Source organism: Mus pahari, chromosome 1, assembly GCF_900095145.1.
Source record: "Mus pahari chromosome 1, PAHARI_EIJ_v1.1, whole genome shotgun sequence".
Lineage (NCBI taxonomy): Eukaryota > Metazoa > Chordata > Mammalia > Rodentia > Muridae > Mus > Mus pahari.
In genome coordinates, this window is record NC_034590.1 from 112414172 (window position 1) to 112441667 (window position 27496).

Genomic DNA, 27496 nt, shown 5'->3' on the forward strand with positions numbered 1-27496 from the left:
GATACAGTATATGGGGGAGGGAGGACAAGATGTCAGGGCCGAGGGACTCTGGACAAGCCCAATCTTGTCTTTGTCCTACTGTGACTCTAGGGTCTCTCCATGGGAGGGAATAGTAACACCACCCCAGTGTTTGCATAGATCCTTTGCAACCTACTTTTAATAAGAGTTCAATGTCTCCTTTAGTCTACTACCCAGAAGAGGTAGTGGAAGAGAAAAGTTATTAGGATATGGGGGAAGTGGACCTGTTCAGCAACAGTTCTCTGGGGGTGAGCTTGATCTTCTTTGACAGCAATTCTGTCCTGTAGCAGACACCAAATATAACTCAGCAGCTGCAGACAAGTCCTCTAGGCAGGAAGATACCACACCATTAGCTTCAGTCCAGTCCTTTCAGCAAGCAGACAGCAGGCACAAACTAGCAGCTGTAGTTCAATCCTGAAGGAACTGCAAGGCTCACCAACCAGCCTGAGGTGAGGCCATAAAGGCAGCAAGCTGTGGCAAGAACCTCATGAGCAGTTCTTGGGCAAGTTTTTCTCAATGGCAGTGTTATCACAAGTTACGTTCAATAAAGCTATATAAGGCAAACCAATGCATGTGTGTCATTAGAGAAGAATAGCGACACGGAGCAAACGAAACCAGTGCTCAGTGCTCCTCCTCCACTGTCTGTGGGGTCAAATTCATATTCCTTCACCAAAGGCCCTTTCATGTGTTTGCTATATCAAAAACATCCTTTCACCTGTGTGCCCCAGCAAAACATCATTTGACATAACTAACTTTCCAAAGACACTAGAAGTTTCCACATCAGGGTTAACTGAAGCGTCTCTATGGAGACACTTTGAGCTCTCTCTCAGTTGAGTGTTCTAGTTTGATTTATGTTTCTGTGATCCAACACTGATCAGAAGCAACTTAAGGGATGAAAAAGGTTTCTTTCACCTTCCAGGTCTATTATTGAGGGAACTCAGGGTAGACGCTCGGGGTATTTGAAGCAGAAATCACAGAGGAACAGAGCTTGCTGGCTCATGATTAACAAGCTTTCTTACACAGCCCGGGATCATCTGCCCAGGGGATGATGGTACCACCCTGAGCTAGCTCTTTCCAAATCAATTAACAATCAAGACAATCCCCTATGACATGCTGAAAGGCCAATCTAGTCTAGGCAATTCATGAATTAGGGTTTTGTATCTCAGATAATTCTAGCTTGTGCCACGTTGATGGTTAACATTGTCTAGGATGGTGGGCACCTCCAGTCTGCTCACAATTTTTGCTCAACTCTACTTAATGGCTCCCTGTCAGTGCATACAAGATTTTGGGAATGGATGAATGAATGAATGGGAAATTAATCAGAAAATAGATGACATCTGGGAAACCTTTGGAAGTCAGATTGCCCCAGCAGGCCTCTTAGTTGGTAGACTCTGGTCCTTACAGACGACATCACTTCTAGTTTTATCCTCATGACAGTCTCAAAGGCACCTCCCATTGCTGCTCTCTGACTTCACCAGATGAACAAGGAATAAGTGATCGAGGGGGTGCAGATGGATTGGCAAAGAGTCCTTAGACAGTCAGCATGTAAAAGGGCAGGCACCAGATTTCTAGAACATTCCAAGGCTGGTGAGAGGGTGATCTTCCAGGAGGCAGCCTGATGGGATGTGTGCACACACTCAATGGCTGTGGACGTGGGAGGTGCTTCCTTGATAAAGCAGGAGTCCTGCAGAGAGCAGGTAGCACCCCAGAGTCCCATACCCAGAGTTACAGACCTCCGTGGCCTAAGCAATCTACTCAGACTCTACCACAAGAGAGTTTTCTCTTCTTGGCTGATGTGCCCCTCAAGGATCCTTACCCACTTCCACAGTCGTCAAGGGCTTGGTCTCTCCATGATACCCACCCATGTGCAGGACTTTTTGTGTTTCCTGCTTTGGAGCCACCAGAATTTATTTCTTCAGCTTCAGCTTCGGCCCCACCCTGAGCCCAGCCCCTCTTAGCTCCGTGCTCAAAAGTACACCTAGAGTCCCTCCTCTTCTGTTCCCACCCTGCTCTGCCCCCCCTCCCAATTCTCTGTCCAGCTTTTTGGAGAAGGCAAGGACCTCATGGCAGCCCCTTGCCCAGTCTCCTCTCTGCCTCAGTGTCCTCCAGAACAGATTCCTTGTCCAGGGTAGGGCAGGCATCCCCAAGAGCCTTAAACTAACCAACCAACAAAACCAACCAAACCAAACCAAACTAAACCAACCCGAACCACAACACAACCCCTTTATTAGTTGTATGTAAATGCTTGTACCATGGCATGTGTGTGGAGGTGAGAGGACAAGTTCGAGGTGCCCGTTCTCTCCTTCCATACGAATCCCAGGGAATACAACCCAGGCCGTCAGGCTTGGTGGCAAGCAACTTCACCCATTGAGCTACATCTCAAAGGTCCTAAGAGAGCATTCTTCTTCTCATCTTCCCCCAGGACAGACCTGGACAGCTATGAGTATAATTTAAAAACAAAACCAAAAACATGGAAACACACATGAAAGTAAATAGCTCAGTATAATTCGTGCATTCACTATAGTTCCAACAATTCTTAATTCAGTGGCAGTCTGGTTTAATCCGCACCTGACTCCCATCCTCTTCCTGTTGATCGTTTCAAAGCAGTTTTCCTGCATCAGACTTCTATCCACACATCCTTCTGTGTGTACCTCTGGCAGGCATGGCCTCCTCACACCCTGAAGCTGGTGCAGAGAAGGCAAGGCAGGGACACATCTTACCCTACCCCCTCTCATTTTCAGAACAAAGAGCCAAGTAACCGTCCAAGGACAATGAGGACTTTCCAAGTCTCATTATGAACAAACTGGGTTTTAGGATATTAGGCATGCTTTAATTGATATATTTGTTTGTTTTTGGAGATGGGGGCTCACTCTGTAAACCTTGAACTCATGGCAATCCTCCTGCCTCACCTTCTTGGATTCAGGGATTATAGATTCGAGTCTCTCTGTGAGGCTGCCATAATTGTCTCCTGTGCTGCTTGAATTCTGCTCTTGCTCAGACTCTTCCAAGTGTGTGTGTTTGTGGGGGGAGTTTACACAAGCATGGATATACATTTGTGTGTGGTGGAATATGTGTGGTGCACAAGGGTGTGTGTCTGTGTATGCATGTGTGTGAAAACCAGAAGACAAATTTTTGGTGTTGTTCCTCGGTGGCAGTCCATCTTGATTTTTGAGACAAGGTCTCTCTACATCTCTGGCTGTCCTGGAACTCACTGTGTAGAAGAGGCTGGCCTTGCACTTGCAGAGATCCACCTGCCTCTGTTTCCCAAGTGCTGGGATTAAAGGCACAGGCTACCATGCCTGGTATATGTCCCACATTTTTATGTGGGTTCTGGGACTGAACTCAGTCCTCATGCTTGTCCAGGAAGCAATTCACCAACCAGGACATCCTCACCTTGATCCCTCCAAAGTTTTTAGTCGGATATAGCTGTAAAGGAATCTTGAAAGAAAACAACAGAGGAGATTATGGTAATATTTCAAACTCACATCTAAAGATTTGTTTTTACTTCTTTGATTTTACATCTGTATCTTTTATATCTTGGTTCCTAAGAGACTCAAAAGGATTGCTTATTTGATATGTAAACATATATGTTTGATTTGTTCAGACAGCCAGTGCTGCAAATCTCCAGGTTCTGCAACCCACACCAGATGGAAGATATTTGAAAAACAAATTACTTCTGGATTGGAGTAGCACAACTCTTATTCTTTCCCCAACAATATAATGTAGAACTGCTCCACCTAACATTCCCATTGTGCTCGGTATTTTGAGGAATCTAGAGATGGTTTGAGCTACACTGGAGAATGCACATAGTTTCTAAACACAGACTCCCCTACTTTACGTGAAAGACTTGAGCACGGAGAATTTTAGCCTGGGGGGCATCTGGAGTGGGAACCTGCCAATATTATTACCTATGGTTCAATTATTTTTTTCCCCTTTGGATATTAGTGATAATGACTGTCATGCACCTTTATTGCGTGGCTCTGTTAGAGTATAAGTCAACCAACAGAACCACAATGTGTTTGTCTGTGAGTGATGGATTCACAGATGTGTGAATATGCGCTTGTGAGCATGTGCAGAAGGCAACAGAGGGTCTCTGGTGTCCTGTTATATCACTCTGCCTTGGCAGGGTCCCTTGTTCAACCTTAGAGTTTGAGTTTTTCAGTTAGGCTGGAGCCAGAGGTCCCAGAGTCTTTGCCCCCGCCCCACGCACAAGCATGCAGAGGGTCACACCTGGCATTTATGTGAGTGGTGGATTCTTAACACTAGTCTTCATGCTTGAGAGGCAAGTTCTCTTAACCTCTGAGCCATCATTTCAGCTGCTTATCTTTTGCTAATATAAGCCACGTTGCCAGTAAGCACACAGGTTTATGTGCTTATGTATACTCTCTCCTCTCTCTCTCTCTCTCTCTCTCTCTCTCTCCCTCTCTCCCCCTCTCCCTCTCTCCCTCCCTCCCTCCCTCCCTCCCTCCCTGCATAGCCCGGGTTGGCCTTGAACTTACTATGTCGGTGAGGATGACCTTGAACTCCTAATACTCTTGTAAACTCCTACCTCTCAAGTACTCAGATTACAGGTGTGCTCCACCATGCCCACCTTCATCTTCTGTTGTTCTCGTTTGTCTTTGGGTCGGTTATTAGTGGTGGGATTTCCAGGTCAAAAGGCACATACGCTCTTGCCAAGGCTGCCAAGATGCCCTTCCCACGGGTGATTAGGAAAGCACCTGCCACCCTGGCCTCTCCCAAAGATTGTGCCGTCAAACATCTGGAGTTTTGCCAATCAGATAGTGGGCCACTGGTATCAGAGTGTACTTTTAATTTGCATTTTCTTATTATGAGTGAGGCTGAGAATTTTTTTTTCCCTGAGGCACCAAGGCCACATGCCTCTTTCCCTGTGTTCTGATCCTGTTTTCAGCCCACTCTCCCACAACACTGGCTGCCACAGTCTTCTCAGGCTTTAGATGGCCCTTATGTATTAATGATTATTATTAATCCTTTGCCTGTGGTGGTGAAAAAGGTGAAAGGAGACTCTCCCAGCTTGTCTCCTATCTCTTACTTCCCCTGCGGTGGCTTTCTGCTTTATCTGTTGCTTCCGGATTTCACAGCACAGTTGGAAATGTTTTCCTTAGTGACAGTTTCTTGAGGCAGGTGCTCTTCCCTCACATCCTCATCTGACCTAGGTCCTTGCATACACCAGGCACACACTCTACCTCTGGTTATACCAACGGCCCCTCACCCTTATTCTTTCTGCACAGCTTTAACCAAAGCCTTTGATCCACCTGTTCTCATTCCCTACTATCACTGCGATAAACACCAGGACCAAGAGCAACTTGGGTGAGGAAAGGATTTATTTCAGCTTACCAATTACAGCCCATCTTCAAAGGGAGGCTAGAGAAGGACCTCAACCAGGAACCTGGAGGCAGGCCTGCTCAGTATTCTACATAGCACCAACTCCCATCAAAGAACTCATTCACAACCAAGGAAGTTGAGCAGAAACCCCAGAGGAACTGCTTGCTTGTTTGTTCTCAGGCTCATGCCCAGCTACCTTTCTTATATAGCTTAGGCCCATCTGCCCAGGAAACAGATGCCGCCCACAGTGGGCTGTGTCTTCCCACATCAACTAAGACAATCAAGACAATCTTCCTCAGACACACCCACAGTCTAATCCAATTTAGGCAGTCCTGCTACTGATTCCCTTCACAGATGACCGTAAGTTGTTTCAAGTTGACAACTGAAGCTAACAGGACAGTATCTAAAAGTTATTCTTGTGTGTGGTGTGAGAGGTGGGTGTGGTGGATCACAGGAGAATGAGATTTGGGGATTGTCCTGGGATGCAGGTGCCCTTCCACCTCACACAAAGGCCAATGTAGCAAGAGCCAGCTGCACAAATCTTCCGGCTATTCTCATACCACCACAGGACAAAAAGCTCCTTCTGTGTCACTCTGGGGAGGTACAAACTTAAAGGGAGTACTTGTAAACGCTCAGGCAGCCCCGCGGGCAGTGTCTACCTGTAAAACCCGCAATCTAGCACTTGCCTTTTACCCCACTCTCAGTGAGCACCATCTCCTCCATCCTACAACCTTAGTCGGCTGGCTGCGATTAGCTACTGGGAAGAGATTTTCGCATTCTCTGCCGCCAACAGAGGCCGGAGGGTGCTCAGTGTCCGCTGGGCCAACACTTCCTCATCCTGTGCCGGAAAGTGTCCATGCGTGGCCTGGGATGCCCATTTCTGCCTCCTGCTTCCTCTCTAGGGTGGGTTCAGAAAGAGAGAACAAGGGTGCTTGTGATTCGTGGTGGTGGTATCTGCTGGTCCCAGGTTGGAGGACCCTAGAGCCAAGCAGGCGGGTGGTCCTCGGTGTGCGGGGAAGCACGTGCGCCCAGCAGGTGCGCACAGACCGGACCGCGGAGATTAGCCTGGCATGGCTTGTCGTAGCAGGTAACCCGCTGGCTGAGCCAGACCTCAGGTAGGCGCGCGGTGGCGCCCAGGGGCGGGGCGTCCTGGGGGCGGGACATGCCATCCCGGGGGACCAGCCCCGCCCCCGCCCCCAGGCGGAGCAGACAGCGGCCCCCCGTGGCTGGGCTGGCAGCAGTGGCTACCCGCACTGCGCCCTGCGCTCTGCGCTGCCTTCACCTCAGCTCCGAGGAGCGGCGGGGTCAGGGGTCCTGTCTGGCCATGGACACGGCCTCGTCCCCGCCCAGTGCTGAAAGGAAGCGCGCGGTTTGGAGCCGCCTGCTAGGCGCCCGGCGGGGCAGCGCGGGACTGGTCAAGAAGTGTCCCTTCTCACTGGAGCTGGCCGAAGGTGGCCCTGAGGGCAGCACGGTCTATGCGCCCATCGCGCCAACCGGAGCTCCGGGGCTCGCGCCCCCCATGTCGACCCCTGTGTCGCCCGCCCCGGCCCCTGCAGACCTCGGCCCACGTCCGCGGGTGAGCCTTGACCCGCGGGTCTCCATCTACAGTGCGCGCCGCCCGCTGCTGGCGCGCACCCACATCCAGGGCCGAGTCTACAACTTCCTCGAGCGCCCCACGGGTTGGAAGTGTTTCGTGTACCACTTCACCGTGTGAGTAACCTTCCTGCACGCACAACTCTTAGGACTGGTATCACTGTGACCCTAGGGGAGGCAAGGAAGGGCTAATCACAGAAAGCAGAAACCAGACTGGGAGTCGGTCCCTTAAACTCCGGGACTCTGCTGTGGCTTGTGGAGGGGGACCCTTGGAGTACACCAACCTAGGAGCTTCCCCCAGGCCATTCACTTGGGATAGAGGGACAGCGCTTAGATGTTAGTCCCTACAGGAGGAGTAAGCAAGCTGGGAGCCGACCTTTTGGTGTGGGTCACCTGTGACAAGAGACTCAGGAGCCCCCAAGAGTGACTGGTGTCTGTATGCAAGCCCATCCAGGCCTTGGCTGGTGTCTGTGTCTTAGGCACTCAGAGCAGCAGGATAGATTAGCAGGTGCACCAGTGTTGCCCAAGATGTCCACAGGGTGTGCCCACAGCTTCAATAACCCAAGCTGATGAAAGCGGGCTGGATGCCCTGAGCCCAGTCGACATTGTCCGTGAACAGCACCTGCTTTAGGGAACAGTAGAGGGAGCCGAGCTGCACCTGGCCCTCACTGCTACCAGGTGGCTCTTATTCTCACAGGCTGCCCGAGAGGGGCAGGGCACTCCATTTTTCAAGGGCAGGGTCACAGAAAGTCATCTCCAGGAATGGTCTGGCTGCCCTCCTTGCTGCCTCCCCTGGCCACCTCGAGGCAGCACTTCCTGGCTGCCCAGTTTCTTGGTTCCCTGCCAGCCTCTGGCTCAGGATTCTACTCAACCGACCCGGGCAGCTAATCGCTTTGGATGTTCCACTAGGTGACCTCCTTGTGGCTAGTCTTGCCACCTGGGCAGGGGAGAACCTCCACTGAGTGTCCAGAGATCTGTTTATGCCTCTGAGGCACAGCAAGAGCCAGGCTCATGAAAGTGAATTCTGATGGCTCTTTGCCTTGCAAAGGGAGACAGTGATCACCCAGGGTATCCAGGGCAAGTCTCTGGACACCCTGTCCCCACTGGCATTCTTGGTTTGTCCTTAAGGCCACCCAACCCCCTGCCTTACCTCCCAAAGTGCCAGGACCCCTGGTCTTTTGAGGATGGAGGTATTGCATGTGTTTGCAGCAGGAGTGGGCTTTTCTCAGGGCATAGAGAATCGTATGCAAAGACCCCTAAAGGGCCTTAACCACTGTAGGAATGTCTAGCAAACATGGCTTGCTGCTTTCTATCACTTGCCTGCTGGATAAGATCCCTGAGATGAAAGGGGTGGGGTGCTGGAGAAGCCGCTACTCTGTTACCTTTTTGTCCAGGAGCCCCATTCCCCAAGGTGAGCAGCCTTCAGAGACTTGCATGGAATCCTCCTGGGGATGCAGGTCATTAGCATGAGCGTTGTTAGGTTCCTGACTCTGGTGGCCTGGCCCTGGTGGAGGAAGAGGGCTTGTCCCGCCCCAGAGGAAGTCTGTGCTTACACTGTGCTTTCTTCCTGAATTGGATTGTTCAGCCCTCGGGAAGTTTGCTCAGCAGAGCTTGCCTTTGCCCAGCCTTCTCAGGAGCCTGGAGCCACTGAGCCCTGGTGGCTTCTAGATTGGTGGTCTAACATCTTCTTTGTCAAGGAGAGGGAGAGAGATGCTAGCTCCTGAGTGGTGGTTGGTGAATCTTGCCCAGCCCTGGCTTCCCATGGAGTTTAGTTACAAAGAGGGAGGGGTAAGTAAGCTGGGAGGACCCTGCTGGGCACAGCATGTGATTTGCTCAGACTCTAGGGGGAGGGACCTCATCTCCATCACCTTCAGGAGGTGGGCAGGACCCTCTGGGTCAGGCAGTTTCCAGAGAAGAGACATGGCCAGCAGTTGGGAGCCTAACATCTTTATAAAATGCACGGTCATGCTGGTTGTCCCTGGTGATGCTCTAAGTGGCAAATATGGTTGGCAAACTGTGAGCTCTGCACTTGGTAAGATGGACTCTAAAACATACAGGGATGGTTCTGTGGCCCAAAGGACAAGCCTGATTTTGAAAAGCAGGGCATGAATGTAAGGGGGTGGAGGGGGCATAGGGGTGAGAGCCAGTGTCCTGCAGTCTCTGGTGTATGCTTTCCCACATGCGTATGGGGAAACAGACCCGGACATCCTGGCCCCTCCTTGGGGGACCCCTGCCTTGGCCCAAGTAGAGCAGCTCTTCCTGTGTCTGTGCTGACCTTCCCTGGTTGACAGGGTCAGGACACTGGTCCCCAGGCACTGCCCTCTGCTGCTTGGGTTCCCACCCTGCCCCCTCACCCTAATCCTATCTCGTGGCTCTTTGTGTTCTCATAGAGAGCAGCCCCCTTCCTAGCCAGGGTCACAGGGGTCCAGCTGCCTTGCTCTTGGGCCTTGGCTGGGGTTGGGGGCAGATGTTCCAAAGTATCTACTCTGACTGTCAAGCTGCTTGGAGACCCTGGTTGTGACCAACAGAGGGGTTTAAGAGACACTACCCACCTCCCTCATTTTTGAACCTAAACTTGGCCATCCTGTCTCTATCCTCTCACAGTTCTGGCTTGCTCAGTTCCCTGAGACCTTTCTGGTGGCTTTTTCGAGTACCTCAGGGAGTTGGTCATGAGCGGAGCTTGCAGCCACTCCTGGTAGTCAAACAGGCTGGCCTTTCCAATTGCAGGGGCTGCACTGTGTTGGCTATGACTCTCATGGAGTGGCCAGCGGGCACTTAGTTAGCAGACCTAAGACAGCTGGCAGGAGGATGGGGACAGAGCAGTGAGGTAGGTAGCTGCGGGGCTGTGTAGATGACCAAGTCTTTCCTTCTGGTCACTATAAACACCTCTGCCTAGTCTTCAACCTTAGATAAAATTTGAAGCTTCTCCATATGCCGTCTCCTCAGGAGGCCTGGTCCCTTGTAGTCATCTGCTAACTCTCTTGGCATCTTGACTTTCCAGGTACACATAACCCGTCAACCTGTCCTCAGACCCAGCCTGGCATTTCTGTGTGCACTGTTTGTGTGCCTGTGTGCGGCAGAGCACTTCATCTTGGTTTGCCCTGAGTTAGGTGGCCATAAACATCCCTTGTGGCAGCGCTCTCAGCTGGGTAGTAGGAAGAGACGATCCCATGGGACTCCGACCTGAGGAAGAGCCTCCCTACCCAGGGTTGTGAGGGCATGGGGACCCATGCCAGGAAAGTACCAGGAGCTGCTAAGGCAGGGAGAAGCCTGTGGTGTCACAAGGACAGGGCACTGTCAGGCCAGCTGCTGTGGCCTCTGTTTCTCAGGGAGTTTGGTGCTTAGAGCCCTCTGGTGGCAAAAGTAGTGTCCAGAGCTCACACTTCCTGGGTGTGGTGTCCCCTTTGCCCACAGTGCTTAGTTACAAAGCACAGTGCAGGGTGGCATCCACAGCGGGTCTGCCTAGCAGTGAGGAGGGCTGCAGCTGCCTCTGTCAAGTGGCTCCTGAGTAATAAGATGCACAGTTCTGGTGGTGGCCAGTGTAAGGGCCCCTGCTCCGCCCACTCTCTCTCTTCAGCACCCTTATCTAGGAAGTGGACCCTGATTAGCCCCGTGGTCCCTCCCAGCTCTGACATCCCAGGCCAGCTGTTGGCTCCGATGTAACTTGCTGTGATTCATTTCCCTCTTCATGAGACTGACTGGCTGGGGCAGACACCAGGGCAAGTTCCAGGACCAAAAGGAGTCCAGGTGGTATGGGAAGGGGTAGTCTGTCCCAATGAAAGGTTGTAGAGAAGCTTCTAGAAGCTCTTATGTGGGTTGCCCAGCACCTGCCTCTGGTAGGGAGAATGAAGGGACAAGTGCTGGCCACATGGGGCCACTTGGATGCTGAGCCTAAGGAATAGTTGCAGAGGGGAGGTGCAGGCCCTTTTGATGCTGTGGGGAAGCATATGAAGTAATAGGTAGAGCAGGAGGTAGGCTGTGGCCCTGCAGGACCTTAGAGCCGAAAAGTAAGGGTGCTGCTTGGTGGATTACCCCAGCTAAGCTCTGCTCACCCTACCTGAGGCACTCTGGGATACATCCTCCTTGCTCTTCCTCGTGGGAATCCCTTTTCATAACCTCGATGAGCATGCAGATCCCCAGATTTCTGCAAACCTCAGAGAGGAAGGAGCCAGTGGTTGCTCTATCAGCAGGGTGACTGTGGCCATCACAAGACCTGACTTTTCACGAGGCTTCAAAGCCCATGAAAGGTCTGCCTCTGTGAACACGTTATCTTCTGCTGTGTGGCCCAGCCCCATTCCCTGGCCCTGCCCAGAGTCCTCTTGAGAGGTGGAGGGGACTGTAGCAGTGGCTCTGTCAAGGGCCTGTCAAATATGGCTACTTGCTGTGTGCAGCTGGCAACCCTGGGACTTGGAGACAGTAGATTATCTGCCTAAGGTCACACAGTTGGCCATGCCCAAGGAGCCAGGAGCTCCCTCCTCATAAACCACATGCTGATCAAACCCAGTAAGGAGTGGGCCGCTGTTCTTCTGGGAGTAGAGTCTCTGGATGGAAGACGCCTGTCCTGTGGGAATGAGTTGGAGTCCAACCTGACAAATGTCAGACGCAATACACACTCTGTCAAATGTTCGGAAGCTGCTTCCTCCAGGAAGCCTTCCCAGGCACAGATATGCTCAGTGCCTCTGTCTCTGTCCCCTTGCCTTGCCTTCTAGTACATAAAGAATCCATTGGTAAAGCTGTGTGTGTGTGTGTGTGTGTGTGTGTGTGTGTGTTAGCAAGTGTCTTGATGTTCCTGAGTGTTAAGAGGCCATACAGGCAGGGCCACCTAGAGCTGTCTGGCTCCTTTCAAGGGCTTTCTTCACCTTTTACTTTACCCCACCCTCACAGCCTGCGCTGTAGCAACTGCTGCCTGGAAAACTCTAAGCCCCACGACAGGCCAGACTGATGACATCTGCCTGCAGTATTTTTATCCAGTGACATTCCTGAGCTTGGGAAAGTAGTGGGTAGATGCAGTGGCTGCCAGAGGGCTTTTCAGTGGCCTGGGGATAGTCCTGGGGTTCCTACCCATTACTGTTCTAATAAAGCCAGGGCTTCTGTCTTAGCCACTGCCCTGACTGAGCACAGGCAGATCTGAGGTAGAAGCACTCACATGGTGCTTGCCCAGTTTCTGGCTACTTCTTGGAAAGTCCCCAGGTCTGGTTGTGGGGACTGAGCAGAACACACCTGGATGTGGTTCCAGAAAGATCCAGGCAAAGGCATTGTGTCCTGGAAAGGAGACCCATTTGTAAAATCACCCACCCTATCCGTGTGTGTGTGTGTGTGTGTGTGTGTGTGTCCCAGTGTCTGAGTACGCTCATGCCAGTTACCTTAGAGGCAATAAGAGGGTTTCAGATATCTGGGAACTGGAGGTACAGGCAGTTGTTACCACATGGATGCTGAACCCTAGTGCTAATCAGGAACAACAGGTGGGTTTAACTACTGGGTCATCTCTTCAGCTTCAGATTGTGTCTGTTTCTATGCTAGGTTCATGCTGTTTTGGTTGTTCAAGCTATGAAGCATTGTTTGTTTTTAAAACAGGGTCTAATGTAATGTAAGCTGACCTCAGACTTAGACTATGTAGCCAAGGCTGACCTTAGACTCTTGATTCTCCCTTCACTACCTCCCAAGTGCTGGAATTACAGATGTGCACTAAACACCCTGTAATAGATACCATCCCATCTGTTTTAAACCTCAGCCTCTCCTCCCCTTTCTGCCTCAGATTGAACCCCGAAGCTTGTGCCTGCTAGGCAAGCATTCTGCCAGCCGAGCCCCAGCCCCAGCCTGAGGATATTTCCAAGTTGTCTATTATGCTATCTTCAGCATTGCTCTTTGGGGATGCAGTTTCCTGGGCCATTTGGGTTCTTCTGTGGCCCCATACCAATCTTCAGACTTATTTTCAGTCCTGTGAAAATGCCACTGATATTCTGTTAGTAGCTGCATTGAATCTGTACATTGCTTTGTGTAGTGATGGACATTTAAACATTTTCCTTTGGAGCCACAAACATGCTATGACCATTTTCCGCATACTCTTCAATTTCTTGTCGTTGTAATGTTCCCTGTAAAGATATCTGCCTTTTTAGTTACCCACATCCGCCCTTCTGTATCTAATATGAGCAGGCTCTATCTTGATTTTAGTCCTAGCAAGTTAGTGGTCAGATATGGAGCTCTATGAGGTTTTAAACATGCATTTTGTTCTGTACATCTTAAATTTAGTGACCACTTCTCTCTCTCCCTCCCTCCCTCCCTCTCTCTCTCTCTTTCTCCCTCCCTCCCTCCCCCCCTCTGTGTGTGTGTGTGTGTCTGTGAGACTTTGTGGTCTCCCATGCGGTCTATACTGTATGCTATCCCCTGTGCTGGTGAGAAGTTATTTTGTGAACAACTTGTAGATCCTTTTAGTCTATTGTGTATTTTAACTCCAGCATTTCTCCACTGACATTTTCCTGGACTGCTTGTCCATTGATACAGTTTGTCCTTAACTGCCATTCTGTTAGATAATGTTTCTCCTTTGAGATCTAATGCTCTTTGCTTTATAGCAGTTGGGTGCAGGAATTCACCTGTTGACTCCATCCCTTGGCCAGGCTTCCCTGTCTCTATTTAGTCTTTGACTGACAGTTGACTTTCCTGATGTAAGTGTGCCTACTGCTTGCTTTTGTTTTCATTTGCCTGAGGTATGTTTCCCATCCCTGAACTTTCAGTCTCCATGTTAGTTATTTTTATCATTGCAATGATACAATCCCTGGCAGAAGCAATTGAAGAAAGAAGAAAGAATTTATTTTGGCTTACAGTTTGAGCTAGGAAAAGACCAGAGTTCTTTTAGTTTTGCTTGCTTTAGAAAGACTTTTTTTTTTTTTTTTCTGTAAGATAGTTTTGCTGGGTATTGTATTCCTGGTTGGCAGGTATTCATTCATTCATTCATTCATTCATTTCCTTTTAAAACTCTGGTGGTATCATCCCATTCTTTCCTGGCCTAAAGGGCTTCTCGCTGTTAGTCTACTGAAGATTCCCTTTTATGTAACTTGGCCCTTCTCTCTTACTATGTTTAGAATTCTCTGCCTTGTATTTTTGGTAGTTTGATGATAATGTTCTTTGTAGAGTATCTTTAATTTTTTTTTTTACTTTATGTATATGGATATATTTTACCAGCGTGTGTGTCTGTGTGTAACATGTGTGCAATGCCTGCAGAGGCCAGAAAAGGGTGCTAGATCCATAGAACTGAAATTACAAATAGTTGCACACTCTGATGTGGGTACTGGAAGTCAAACCCAGGCTCTCTGGAAGAGCAGGCAGTGCTTTTAACCACTAATCAACCTGTCCAGCCCTGAGCGCTTTTGGTTGTATCTAAAGGGTCCTTAGAGCTTCGCTGGCTTAAATGTCTGTATTTCATCCAAAAAATTGTGAGGTTTTCAGTAATTACTTTGTCAACAATTTTATTTATGCCTCTTCCCGTCTCTCCTCATCCTGAAACATCCATAATATATCTGTTTACTCACTTTCTGCTCTCCTATAGGTCTTGAAGTTTTTCTTTGCTTTTGCATCTCTTTGGTCTGATTTTCCTTTTTGTTAGACTTGTATTCAGGCTCGGAAACCCTTCCGCCTGATCTGTTCTGCATCAAGACACCTAACTGTACGTTTTACTTCATATATCTTGTTCTTTCAGTCCCTACCCCAATCTGGCCTTCTGCTAAATTTCTCATTCATTCAAAACAAAAAATTTCCTAATTTCCTTACATTATCTTGCTATAATCCGTTTTATCTTACTGAGTTTCCTTTAAAATTCACTAGTTTGAATTCCTTGTCAGGCAATCTATCTTTTTTCTCTTCTTTGGGATGTACTCCTAGAGAATTACCAGTTCCTTTGGGCTCCTTCAGTTCTGCCCAGAGGACTTTAGGATGCAGTGTTCTCCAGCAAGGAGATGCTCTGCTCTCAACCCCAGGTGCACCATGTTCCCACAGGCACCCTCCCTCTGCCTGGCCTCTATCCATAAGCCCCAAGGAAGCACTTCCTTTCCCAATACTAGGTGCCTGCCTTGTACCTGGTCACCTCATCTGTAAGGAGCAGGCCTTTAGGTTTGTCCTCTATGCGTCTTGCAGGTAGATGCCTTTCTCTGCACCCTCTTTAAACTGTTCTTGGGCAAACTGAAGAGCCACTCAGAGCAACTCTCCAGAGTACCTACCTTCTCATGGAACTTGCAATTGGAAAGCTACAGTCAGTGCTGGAGAAGTGGCTCAGTCATTAAGAGCACTGACTGTTGGATCCAAAGGACTCTGGTTCAAATCCCAGCAACTGTTTGATGGCTTACAGCTATCTGAAGTGTCATTTTGCTGGGCAAGTGGTGGCACATACCTTTAATCCCAGCACTTGGGAGGCAGAGGAAGGTGGATTTCTGAGTTCAAGCCCAGCCTGGTCTACAGAGTGAGTTCCAGGACAGTCAGGACTATACAGAGAAACCCTGTCTTGAAAACAAAACAAAACAAACAAACAAAGAAAGCCACAGTCAGATTTGCTCAGCTCCCTAGAGGCCCAAGCCACCTCCAACTTTCTTCGGGTTTTGCCCTTATAGAGAACCCCCTCCAGCAGCCCCGGGATCCCCCACTTTATCTTGAGCCAGAATACAATTTTTTTCCATGTTGGTTGCAGCTTCCCAAGAGAGAGAGAGAGAGAGAGAGAGAGACCCTTATTCCCATGTTTTCCTCACCCAGGTTCCCCATCCACCTGGCAGAGGGGAGACCCTGGGGCCCCAGAGGAAGTCTGTTTGTGCCTAAGCACTCCCAAGAAGTGATGCGCTTAGAGCACGTGACCTCGGCAGATGTCTGCTCTGTAGCATCTCTGCCTGTTCCCGTATGAAGCACATCTATGCCCTTCGCTATTATGACATAACATATGGTAAAGCATGAAGACCTGTTAGTTAAAGGAGCATGCTACTGGCATGTGGTCAGGCAGACAGCCAAGGCAACTGAGCCTTAAAAATCCATATTAGGAAATGCAGCATCTCAAACCAGATGTCCCCATCATCAGATGGCCAAAGCATAAAATAGTCAGATGGGGCTCACTGGTCACACAGCATGCTGAAATCACTTCCCAATGGGCCAGAGAAACAGTTGTGTGTGGGGTGCCACATGCAGGGGACATCGTGCCACTGTAGCAAGGGACCACACCCAGGTGTAGGGTGAGTCTTTTAGTGAAAACATCATCATGGAGCCAGGCGTGTCCGGAACACATCTGCAATCCCAGTGTGTGGGAGGCTGAGGCAGGAGGCTTTCCACAAGTTGAGGCCAGCCCTGGCTACATATCAGACATTGTCTCAAACAAAGCAAAACAAAAATTGCCTAAAAGACCCAGGAGAGGAGGAGTGATGGAACCCTTGCTCCCTTGACTGGGGATTGTCTAAATTTAACGTATTGTAAGGAAGGAAAACAGACCTGCTAAGCCCAATTAAAAGCTGCAGAGTTATTGTCGTTGTTGATGTGTATGGGGTTGTTTGTTTTGCTTGCTTGTTTGTTTGTTTGTTTTTGAGACAAAGACTTCCTCTGGCTTGCCTGGAACTAGATAGGTAAGACCAGGCTGGCCTCAAACTCACAAGAGATTCAGCTGCCTCTGTTTCCCCGAGTGCTTGGATTAAAGATGTACTACCGTGCTGAGAATGATTCACAACTAGAAAATAAAAATGAACAGTCCCTATGGATCCAAACAAAGCAAGTGGAACAAGAGGCGAATGTGGGCTCTCACATCTACAGTCGCCTGCCTCTTCAGGGCAAACACAGGGCTCTCAGAGTCCATGCCATGGGGTGGCATTGTTTCGCTCATTGCTCTGAGGCTGCTTACTGTTTGTGAGCTGTGGGTGAGAGCTAGTGCGTGGTTATCATGGTAACAGTTAGAGGACATTGATCCTGAATCGGCTGGCATATGAGTGACAGCTATCAGTAGTCATTCGCCATGACTGGACTTTTCTGTTTTCTGGAATGGCAGGAAACAAGGTCTCCTCAGAAGCCGTGAGTCCACCTATCCCCAAATTCCCTTAACTCCAGAGATCTAGAACTCCTAGGGAATGGCTGAGCCTACAGCCACAGCAGGTGCCCAGGCCAATCCTGGAGCAGGAGGTGAGGAAATGGCCAGTGTAAGGCAGGGCACAGCACAGGACTGGAGAAGGCTTGAAGGTGTGTCTTGTTGGCAGTAAGCTGGAGTGGGTCCGAATGCATTGCAGGAACTCAGATCCCCAGTTGTCCTAGTGACTAAGGGACAGGACCTTCCATCTCTTTTGGAGATGAGCATGGTGGTAGCCCATAACTCACCTAGCATACACCTGTCTTGCTTCCCGCTGGCTGTAACAGTAACCAGGTAAACCAAAGCACTGAAGAGGTCCCAGTTTGGGGGGGGGGGTTCTTGCCAACTCCTGCTTATGTCTAAAGCCCCTCAGGGCTGATCTACACCATCATGGATCCTGGTGAAATCCCAGATTTGGCCTTGAGGGTCTCAGTTACCAACTTGTCCAAAATCTCGATGGGTGGGACAGCAGGTATTGGGGTAGAATTGTTCCACCAGGACCTACATTGCCATTACTACTGGAGGAGTGAATGAGCTGGGCACAGCCTCCTGATCAAGCTTTTGGGAAATACTGTGGCAAGAGAAGCATGCTTTGGTGCGAATGGTGGAATTGAGGTGTGCAAGTCATGATGGAGGGGACCTGTAGGGCTAAGGACCGAAATATGCAGGGGAGGAGGGAAGGGTAGAAGGACTGGGAGAGTGTGTGGCGTGTGCCCTCTTGGGTCCTGATTAAACAAGTTGCAAAACCCAGTTTGAGATTACCTTGCTGGAGGGTATGCTCCATTCTGCAGTGGGTGTTACCTGCTGGGTCTGTGTCTGCTGTGGGAGCTGGCTCTGCCCAGCGAGAGAGGGTGAGGTGGTTGTGATCCTTCTGTGGCTATTTCCCTTGCTCCCTGAGGACAGGATGTCAGGAAAATGCTGGGATGGAGCAGATAGACTGAGGCTTACGCCCAGTGCTCCTTCATGTCGGCCCTGTCCTGTCGGCAGAGAGATGGGAAGGCCAGGCTTCCGGGAATACTTGAAGGGACCTAGCCAGAATGGCCCATCGCATCTGTGCTTACAGAGTTATGTGGCGATGAGCATAGGAGCTGAGTGCTGCCTGGAATTGGCCCTGCTCATGTGACCTGGAACTCTGGAGGACTAGCGTTGGGGAGCTAGCCAGTGCTCAGGGGAAGCAGCATGCCCACCTGGCTCAGAGAGCCTGAGAGCTGTGAGGAGGCGGGAGGGATGTAGGTAGAAATGCTAGGGCAAGAGTCAGGCGAGGAATCCCAGAGGGCTGCCGGGGAACCTTGGAAGACTTACCAGCTTAGAGCTGCCCCAGCCCCGCTGGAGGCCCCCAGGAATGTCGGGGGTGGGGTGGGGATCACATTTGTAAGTTAGAGAAGCCACCTGACTTTGGCTGAAGCCGCTTACATATCTGGTATGGTCTGGTGTCTATCTCTCACGTCTTGAGAGGGAAGAAATGCCTAGTGTTTTCCAACTTTCCATACTGCAAGCCAGTGGTCCTCTCTGTAGACAGCCAAGGCTTGCAGCTGCCTTCAGCGCTGACCTGAAGTCCAGAGATCGATCATTGTCTGGAAAGTGGGCAAGGACTCCCCACCCCTTCAGCTCGTCCTCCTCTCCTGGCTTGCTTTTACTTCCTCTTTTTTCCCCTTCTTCTCCCACCTTCCATTCCCTCCTCTTCCCATCCCCCTCCTTCTCCCCTTCCCATCCCCCTCCTTTCTCCTTCCCATCCCCCTCCTCCTCTCCTCTTCCTTCCTCTCCCACTTCCCTCCCCCCTCCCTGCCCCTTCCCCCACCTCCCTTTACCTTCCCTGCTTCCTCCTCCTCCCTCTTCTCTCCTCCTCCCCCCTGCCTGAAGGTTTTCGCTTGGTAACTGGCCAGGCCCTTCCCAGTTTCCAAGTAATGAGGCATGCATAAGTCTTTGAGGTGGTTTTTGTTCTGTAGGGTCACTCCTACAGAGTCCCTCGCTCCCTCTCTGGGGACAGGCTATCATATCATGGTGCTTGGCCCAGGCACAGTGAGTTTGCTGTTTACTCCACAGGTCCTGTACAGGACAGCCTGGAGTGGATTGCTGCCTGTTGTCACCCACATGGTTTTGTCCCTCCTTGAGCAGTGAGACTGCCTGCTTTCAGACAGTTTCCTCCATGCAGGCGAGAATCTCAGGAAAGCCTGTGTTTTTGTTCTAAACCTCAGCGAGGTGATTCAGGGCTGACAGAATCAAATATGGCTTGCCCTCCTTCCCTGGCTCTGCTGGATAGCTGTAGTCTACACACCACAGCTGGGTCCCAGAATTGCATTAGCCAGATGGGCGTGGTTATTCTTTTGTTTGTGAGAACCTGAAGGCCAGGGGTGTGTACAAAACCACACAGGAAATTTGGTGTCTTTGAGTCAGACCAGATTGAACACCTGGCTACCAACGACTGGCAGCACTGGCTTCTTAGGGCAGGAGCCCTGCCTGGTCCTCCCACAAAGCTCTCTGATCCCAGGAGGGCTGGGATTCACTGAGCACTCAGAGTTGTGGGTTCACCCTGTAGGGTTCTGTATGTAGTACACAGTGGAGGTTTCCAGATCCTCCCAGCCAAGTAGAAAGCAGGAAATGGCGAGTGACCCTCAAGTGGCCTAGTCCCTGGGAAGACAGGCTAGACAGAAGGTGGGTCCAGGCAACAAAGTCATCATGGTTTGCCTGATGTTTCTCTGAGCAGACAGATGCAATGCCCATCTTTCTGGGGGGACTCTGTAGAAGGGGACCATCAGTGGTACAGCTGTGGAACCTGATCTCTCAGGTGACATCGGAGAACAGGAAGTCTTCATGCATACAGAGCTGGCTTCGCCTTTGCTGGATTGCAGAATGCCCACTCCTGAGCAAGCAGTAATGGCAGGGGGCAGTTGAGATGGGCGTGGCACCATCCCAGAGCCTTCGTACTGGGGTGTGTGTGTGTGGCCTGGGAGGTCACCTTGCTTTGGGGGCTGTTTCCTCACATGTGGACAGGATCTGGGCCTCTATCTCAGGGATGCTGACAGGTCACGTGATCATGCGTTTGGGCATCACAGGGCTCCACATCTTGCTGTGTATGACCATTTAAAGGCCCCCAAGGCTACCCTCTCACTGCCCAACACCTCTGTGTCTCTGGCATCGGAGGGAGTTATTTCTAAGTAGACATATGAACTAGTCATCTCTTTGTAAATGTTCAGAATATTCTGGAAATAAGATCTGTAGGGAGGCAGTTCTCCAGAGCTTAGAGGAGATAAGCTATGGCAGCCATATAAGCTGATCTAGAGTGGGGCTGAGACCAGCTTGCCTCTTACTCTGTCCAGATAGCTTCCATGACACTGAGTGGGAGAGGCCCAGATGGGAGTCCATATTTCCATGTGTGCACATGTATGTTGGGTGGGCAGTGTGGCAGTCCACAAATACTAAATGGCTATTTCTATGTGGTCCCTGCTCCCAAGTCAGGCGGCTAGGACTCAGGAAGTTGGAGTGTTAGACTGTCACAGGATGTGTGGATGGATGCATGTTTGGATCAGTGGGTGTGTTGGTTGACTGGATGTGGTGTTCCTGTGAAGTGGAAAGGATGGACAAGGGTGTGGGTGTGAATGTCAGGGGCAGGGGTGTCATGTCAGGGTTACTGTCTTTCTTGTACCCCTCCCCTGACATTTACACTTGCCTGGAAGTACCTGGGGGAGAGCTCTGGGTTTCTAGAAAGGCTATTCCTGGTGACCAGAAGCAGTGAACAGCATCTCAGGCTCTCACTGTGATCTGCAGGCAGCTGTTGTATCCCACCACTTCCTTGGAAAACCCTTCCATATGAGTTTCTAGGGGACCAGTGAAGAGGTGGTCTCACAAGAGAACCCTGGGTGTGGGTGGCTTGGCAGGTGAGAGCCTGGTAGGCCAAAGATCAGGGCAGTGCAGTAATTACCGCAAACCAAGAGGTAAAATGAAGGGAAGTACTGGCCAGTGGTTCACAGGAACACAAAGGAGACTCTCCACCAATGGCGTGGGTGGCGGGTGCTGTAAAGAGAGGGCAGAAACTGTCCTTGCAGTCGGGCCAGACCCGACACCCGGAATCTTTTCAAGTTAGCTGAGCAGCTATGAAGGATCTTAGTTGGTGAGGAGTGCAGCCGACTTTAAATCTGTAGCCCTGCTGGTGTGACAACTGGGTACAGGAGGACTGAGGGTGGCAGAACCAATGCAAGGGCCACAGGGAACCTTCAGGAAATGTCTCAACCGCCACAGAGAAAGCGCAGGGGTGGTGGTGGTGGGGTTCCAGGGGCCCAGGTTTGCATTTTGACAGAAAAGTGGGGCTGGCACTCTGTCCCAGGCCCATCCCATGATCTTGGGTGACCCAATGAACCCCCCTTTGTTCCTGGGACACCTGATCCCCACCTTACTTGGCCAGGAGGTAAAACACAAGACAGGTAGACAAAGGGCCTTTGAGAAGTCCCTGCCAACCTGTGCAGTAATGATGGTTTTCCGCTAAGTGTAAACTTGCCCTCTCTGTCCCAGACCAAGGTTCCCTGGTTAGCGTTTTTGAGGTGTGGCACCTCCCCAGGCAAGTGAGAATGTTCTGGCTGTCCTTGGCACAAGGACTGGGGTGGGGAGTTGGGGGGAAACTGGGGGTTCTGCGGCTTCCCAGCTTTGGTTCCCAGGACGGCCCCACCTCTGCCGCGCTTATCAAGGTTTCCCTGGCTGGCTGCCTGTGGCCTCAAAGTCATACCGCCCTGGGCGGGTGTCCTTGGGCAAGCCAGCCTCTTCCAGGGTGGGGGACAAATGGCTGTCATGTGTGGGGTATACTTAAGTGCCAGGCACCTGTTGAACAGGACACATACTGGCTCACAGAAGTTCAGGGGTACCAGGCTCACACAGGCACCTAAGAGTGCTCTCAATGTGTCCCCTGGAGGGCCTCAGCTGGAGGCCGCCGGCAGGAACTAGCCACTGCAGGGGGCCGTGGAGGTATCAAATACATCCTGGGTAGGGTGCTTCCCAGGGTCCTGTCAGCATATATTCCTAGCTAAGCAACTTTTCAGTGTTTGAGCATCACCTGGGGCTCCTCACAAGGTGAATTGGCTGCAGGATTGACCTAAAGCCTAGATGGCAGGCTCTGTCTGCAGGGTACTGTGAATACTGTGGACAGAGAAGGGACTCAGGGTAAGGTAAGGGCATGTGGAAGAAATGTTGGGACAATTAAGGTTGGGTTTGACACTCATGGAAAAGTGTCCCTCACTTTGGTAAGTGACAGGATGCTTACCCTGGGGTCAGGATACATGGTCATCTAACATAGAAAGAGCCAGAAAGGGACATTAAGGAATCCTTGTTGTGTTACAAAATTGTGAATTTTGTAACAGAGGTATTTCTGTATTTTGGATAATTTACCAGCTCACTATTAAAAAAAAAAAAAAAAAGCTAATAAGAAACCTACCCCACCCCCATGGTAGGGAGTGTTTCCTGATATTTTAGGTGGAAAACTCTTGACCGAATGAGCTATGATCCTTGAATGGGTGTTGGGGTAGGGATAGATAGATGCCTGAAGAGGGGTCCCATAGGCTCCTGGCCCCAAAGCATTGTCTCTCTTTGGGCTCTGGGCCTGAGTCCCAGGTCCTATCCTTAGGGAAGTCTAGGGTTAGCGTGATGTGGGCAGAGCTGTGGTCTGATGAAAGCCAGCTTTTCTTTGGGACTAACTAGTACATGCTTCATACCGGGAGGACCAAGTGGCCTCTGAGGATCTGGAACCCTGGGGGCAGGAGAGGAACAGCCTAGGCAGGGTTCCAAGTGGGCTTGGAACTTAAGGGCAGGTACCATTCTAAGGCTTAGGCCCAGAGATAAAGGGTTTGGGACCCCACCTCTTATCTTCTCTTTGTCACAAGGGTCAGAAAGAGCAGTGCAGCCTCCCAGCCAGTGATTGGATTGCTTCATGCAGAGGCTTCAAAAGAACGAAAGTGTTCTGTACTTAAATACTAGACTTGTGCTTTTGTGTGGCCCTCTCCTGAGTGGCCAGCCAGGGTACAAATCCCTCATCTGGGTGGAAGGCCTGAGGTCCCCTGTGCAGCCAAATGCTGCTCTCTGCCCTGCATGTAGCAGGCCATCTGAGGGTCTGAGCCAGAAGGGACTTTGGCCCCCACCAGGGCCCCTTGCCTCTATGGCTTGTCTTAGTGAGGGACCCAGGGCGGTGGCAGAAGCTGTGGCCTTAGGGCCTACTGGGTGACCCTTTGTCTGGTGAAGCTTGGGTAGCTTTGTGCAGCCCCACCCTGTCCCCACTCACTGCTCAGGAGAGTGTATTGCACAAGTACCTGTTGTGGGCAGACTGCTGCCCCGGTGGCTTGTCCAGCTAAGACTAAAGCAGGTTCCCTTCACAGCCCAGGGGGCCTCATCCTCTGTGGGTGACTTCAGCAGAGCTGGTCTCAAGCCAGAGGCATTTCCCTACACTGGGGAAACTGGCCAGGCCTGCATGAGGATGAGGGAGCGGATTCAGGGCCCTTCCCTACTAGCCTCCCTTCCAGGGCAGGGCAGCTCTGTCTTTCCCAGAGCCTCAGGTGAATGCCCGGCAGCCTGGAGCCTCTCACTGGTCTGCTTTGCATCCTGATGCTGGCTGGGTAGGCTGGGACCATGCCATGGCTGGTCACACCCCTGAAAATAGGGCTGGCAGCATTACTGAGAGAGCCTGCTGGGAGCTAGGCTCTACCAGATGGCTCCAGAACGGTGACCTGCTGGCTGTAACCTGATCCATCCCCTTCCCCTGGAGTTCTGTAGCTACTGGGTTAAGCCACCTCTTTGGAAAGTCAGACCCTCTTGGCTAAGTGTGGAGGCTGGATGTAAGAAGCCTGATAGAACCTGCACACTTACAGCTGGCCCAGGGGGACTCAGCAGTATGTCGAATCTTTCTGGAGCCTCTTGCTTAAGGCATGTCAATTCACAGCGTGGCGGCTGTGGCTGCTGGAGGCCACACAAGCCATGCTCAGGCCCAGATGTCCCATTTTATAGCTGTGAAGACTGAGGTCCAGAGTAGAAACCTTCAAAGAAGAGGTGACTCTTTGTCGAGGGCTCTGCTTTGGTGGGTATGTGTCCAAATGGAGGTGTGTGATTCCCCTGCCTAGGCCAGAGAGGTCTTCTCTCAGCAGGAAAGTCTGGGAGCTCAGAAGCAGAATGTGGTGATGGTCCTGAAATCAGGGTAAATAAGAGTGAGGGTCTGGCTAGGGTTACCATGGAGATAGCCCTAGGCTTTCTGCTGTCATCTCTAGCTGGTCCTGGAGTGTGAACAGGTGGCAGCTGGCACTTCTACCTGGCCTGGGAATATCTGGGCTGGGTCACCTTCCCCTGGGAGAAACTACCCCTATGGATCTAGAGCCCCTTCGGTGAGCATGGGGCCAGCAGCATGCTGGGTTGTGAGAATGTTGGCCAGTGTCATTTCAGGCCAGGTAGCAGAGGGGCTGGGCTCTGTGCCTGGCAGTTAGTTACTTAGCCTCTGTGGAACTCAGCTATTAATGGGATCTGGCTTCATGATGGTCTAGTTCATAGAGACAGCTTCTTCACTGCCAAATGGTGACATTGTCTATTGTGATGATAGCCCAGTGTGGAGTTATGCACCCATCCCTGGTAGAAACCAATAACAGCCCTCCCCACTGTGACCATAAAAAGTGATAGATGAGACTCCAGCACTACTGTGTGAAGTTGCTTCTGGAGCCCCTGTCCATGGGGCATTCATGGGAGGATTTAAAAGTGAACACAGGGGCCAAGATCCATGGCAGTTAGAAGCACTTGCTGCGCAAGCCTGATGACTGAGTTTGATCCCTGGGACCCACGTAAAGGAGAAAGAGAGAACCAACTCCACACGGTTGTTCTCTGACCTCTACACACACACACACACACACACACACACACACACACACACACACACACGATGGTGTGTGTGACTCCCTCCATATCCTACACATACATAATAGTAATGAATACACTTCAAAGGTGAGCACAGACAGAGGCTTCCAGTGGGAAGCATAGGCTAGCCCTGTGGACAGCAGAGCTGGGGTTAGCAGTCCCCACTAAGGGTCTGGTTACAGGACAGGATCCATTCTCCACACTTCACACATGCTAGTCAGTCTGCTTCCTCATCCATAATGTTCTCTCTCTCTCTCTCTCTCTCTCTCTCTCTCTCTCTCTCTCTCTCTCTCTCTCATCTCTCTCTGTGTGTGTCTTTGTGTTTGTGTGACTCCATGTGGCTTTATGTGGTTCTGAATAACTCTGTTGTTTCTTGTGGCTTTCTGTGGCTCTATGTGGTTGTAGGCGGCTTTATGCTGCTGGTTCTGTCCCTCCCTTGCCTCCTTCCCCATAGAGCCAGTCTGTTATTTGAAACCTGTAATGGTATCACTGACCCAATGGGACCCCATTGTATCTCTCCACCCTCATCCACCATGAGTATTCCTGTCTGAACCTTGAGAGTAGTGGTAATAGTGACCACGACTTTGTTTTTCATGTCTCCTTTGTCAGTGTTTGAAGCTATACATGCATGAGTGTGTGTGTGTGTGAGTGTGTGTGTGCATGCATCCTCACTTTCAGGTACAGATCTGTGGGGTACAGAGCCCCCAGAAAGATCTGTGCATATTGGGATCAGCTACCTGGACTTGGGCAAAGGCCACAGCTCAGCTGCATTGTAAGCTGAGCTGGTTCCTGACCTCATTAGATCCTGATGAAGCATTTGGAGGATAGAGTGCTGTGTTGAGACTTTCTGACTCAACAAGCAGTGTGAGAGTTGGGTGGGGACTGGGGGATGGGAAGCTCCCTACCTGTGTCAACCTAACTAGGCTGCTGCCCTTTGCTGGGGCCCTTCAGCATTTAGAGTGTACGGGGACCACACCTGCCCTGTACCTCCACTTGCCTGAGTAGTGATTGAACCTGTTTTGGACTCAGTGTGGTGGCGTTCATTCTGCCATAGAGCCTTCAGAAAGCTCTACCTGGGACTGAGGTGCCCTGGTATGCACAAGCACTGGACAGGGGTGTCCAGCCTAGTCCTATCACAATAATGCTGGATCTAGGAGACCAAGGTGCAATCCTATAGGGACAACCTCAGGAGGTAGGGACTATCTGTGGGGCTACACAGATGCTCAGCCATTACACAAGGCTCCAATCGCAGGTGTAACAACTTGAGAGGTGGTCCAAGGAGGACAGACAGATGGCTCTCAGCCTTGAAACATTTCCGTTTTGCTGTGTTAGCTCTCTGGGTACTTTTCCCACCCAAACAATAGAGCATTGAGTCAGAATATCCTGACTCACATATTAGCTGGTGGAGGGATCCCAGGGAGCCCTGAGGACAGTGGGCATTGAGGATGCAGGTAGGTGTATTGGCTGAGTGTCTTGCCTTCGTGGGGCAGCATACTGCAGCTTCTGGGACCTGGGTAGATACCAAGAAGGTACATATGACTTGCCTAGATGATTCCAGCTCTTGAAAGTATGCTGAGTACAGATTCACATGCTTCATGCGGTGTTGCTCATGGGAACATCACCACAGCCTCCCTTTCACAGATGGGAAAACTGAGGCATGTGAGCTCAGCTAGTATTAGCCAAAACTGGTGGAAACTTAGTTGTTTAGCATTGAAGATTAATTGTGTGTGAGTGTGTGTGTGTGTGTGTGTGTGTGTTGTATGGAGACCAGAAGCCAATATCAGCTGTCTTCTTCAACCCTGTTCACCATAGATTTTGAAACAGAATACCTCACTGATCCTAGAGTTTACCCATTAGGCTAGACTGACTGACCAACAAGTTCCAGGGGTCCACCCATCTCTACCTCTCCAATGCTGGGATTATAGACACAAGCCATGCCTGGCTTTTTACAGGGTACAGATCTGAACTCAGGTCTTTGGGCTTGTGTGGCAGTACTTTAACCACTGAGTCCATCTTTCCCATTGGAAAAAGAAATTCACTTTCTATTTATTTATTTGTGTGTGTGTGTGTGTGTGTGTATGTGTGTGTGGTCAGAGGATTGCTGGGTCACTGGGCAATCGGTTCTCTTCTTTCATCTTAATGTGGGATCTAAGGATCAAACTCAGATTGTCAGGTTTACATCGTGAGCACTTTTACCCACTTAGCCGCCTCACCAGTCCCCCGATATTCCTGTTTAGGCTGAGTAAACTTTTATGGTGTGCTTTGTAAATAAATTTAATATTCTTGTTTGCAAAAACAAAGCAAAGCAAAACAAAACAAACAAACAAAAAAACCCCAAAACTATTGGGTGGCATGACTTCCTGTTTCATTTTCTGGTTTCTCATCTTACAAGTTCTTGAGATGTTTTCTAGGCTTTTGGGAGTCACATAGCTGTGGACATGTGTGTGCAGGTCTTTACATTTATTTATTTATCTATCGATCTATCTATCTATCTTGTATACATGCATGCTACAGTGTTGTGTGTGTGTGTGTGTGTGTGTGTGTGTGTGTGTGTGTCACATGACAACTTAGAGCTGAGAAGCATTCCCCCTGCCA

The 27496-nt window shown here is 50.5% G+C and overlaps 1 protein-coding gene across 1 annotated transcript in view; it reads left to right on the top strand.

Moving 5' to 3' along the window:
* Window positions 1-6586: 6586 nt before the first annotated feature.
* Window positions 6587-27496, top strand: part of Kcnq1 (potassium voltage-gated channel subfamily Q member 1) — a 340852-nt gene continuing 319942 nt past the window's right edge. The window contains exon 1 of the mRNA XM_021200906.1: window positions 6587-7071. Coding sequence (XP_021056565.1) covers window positions 6686-7071 — 386 coding nt within the window. The 5' untranslated portion in view covers window positions 6587-6685. The remainder of the gene's footprint in view (window positions 7072-27496) is intronic.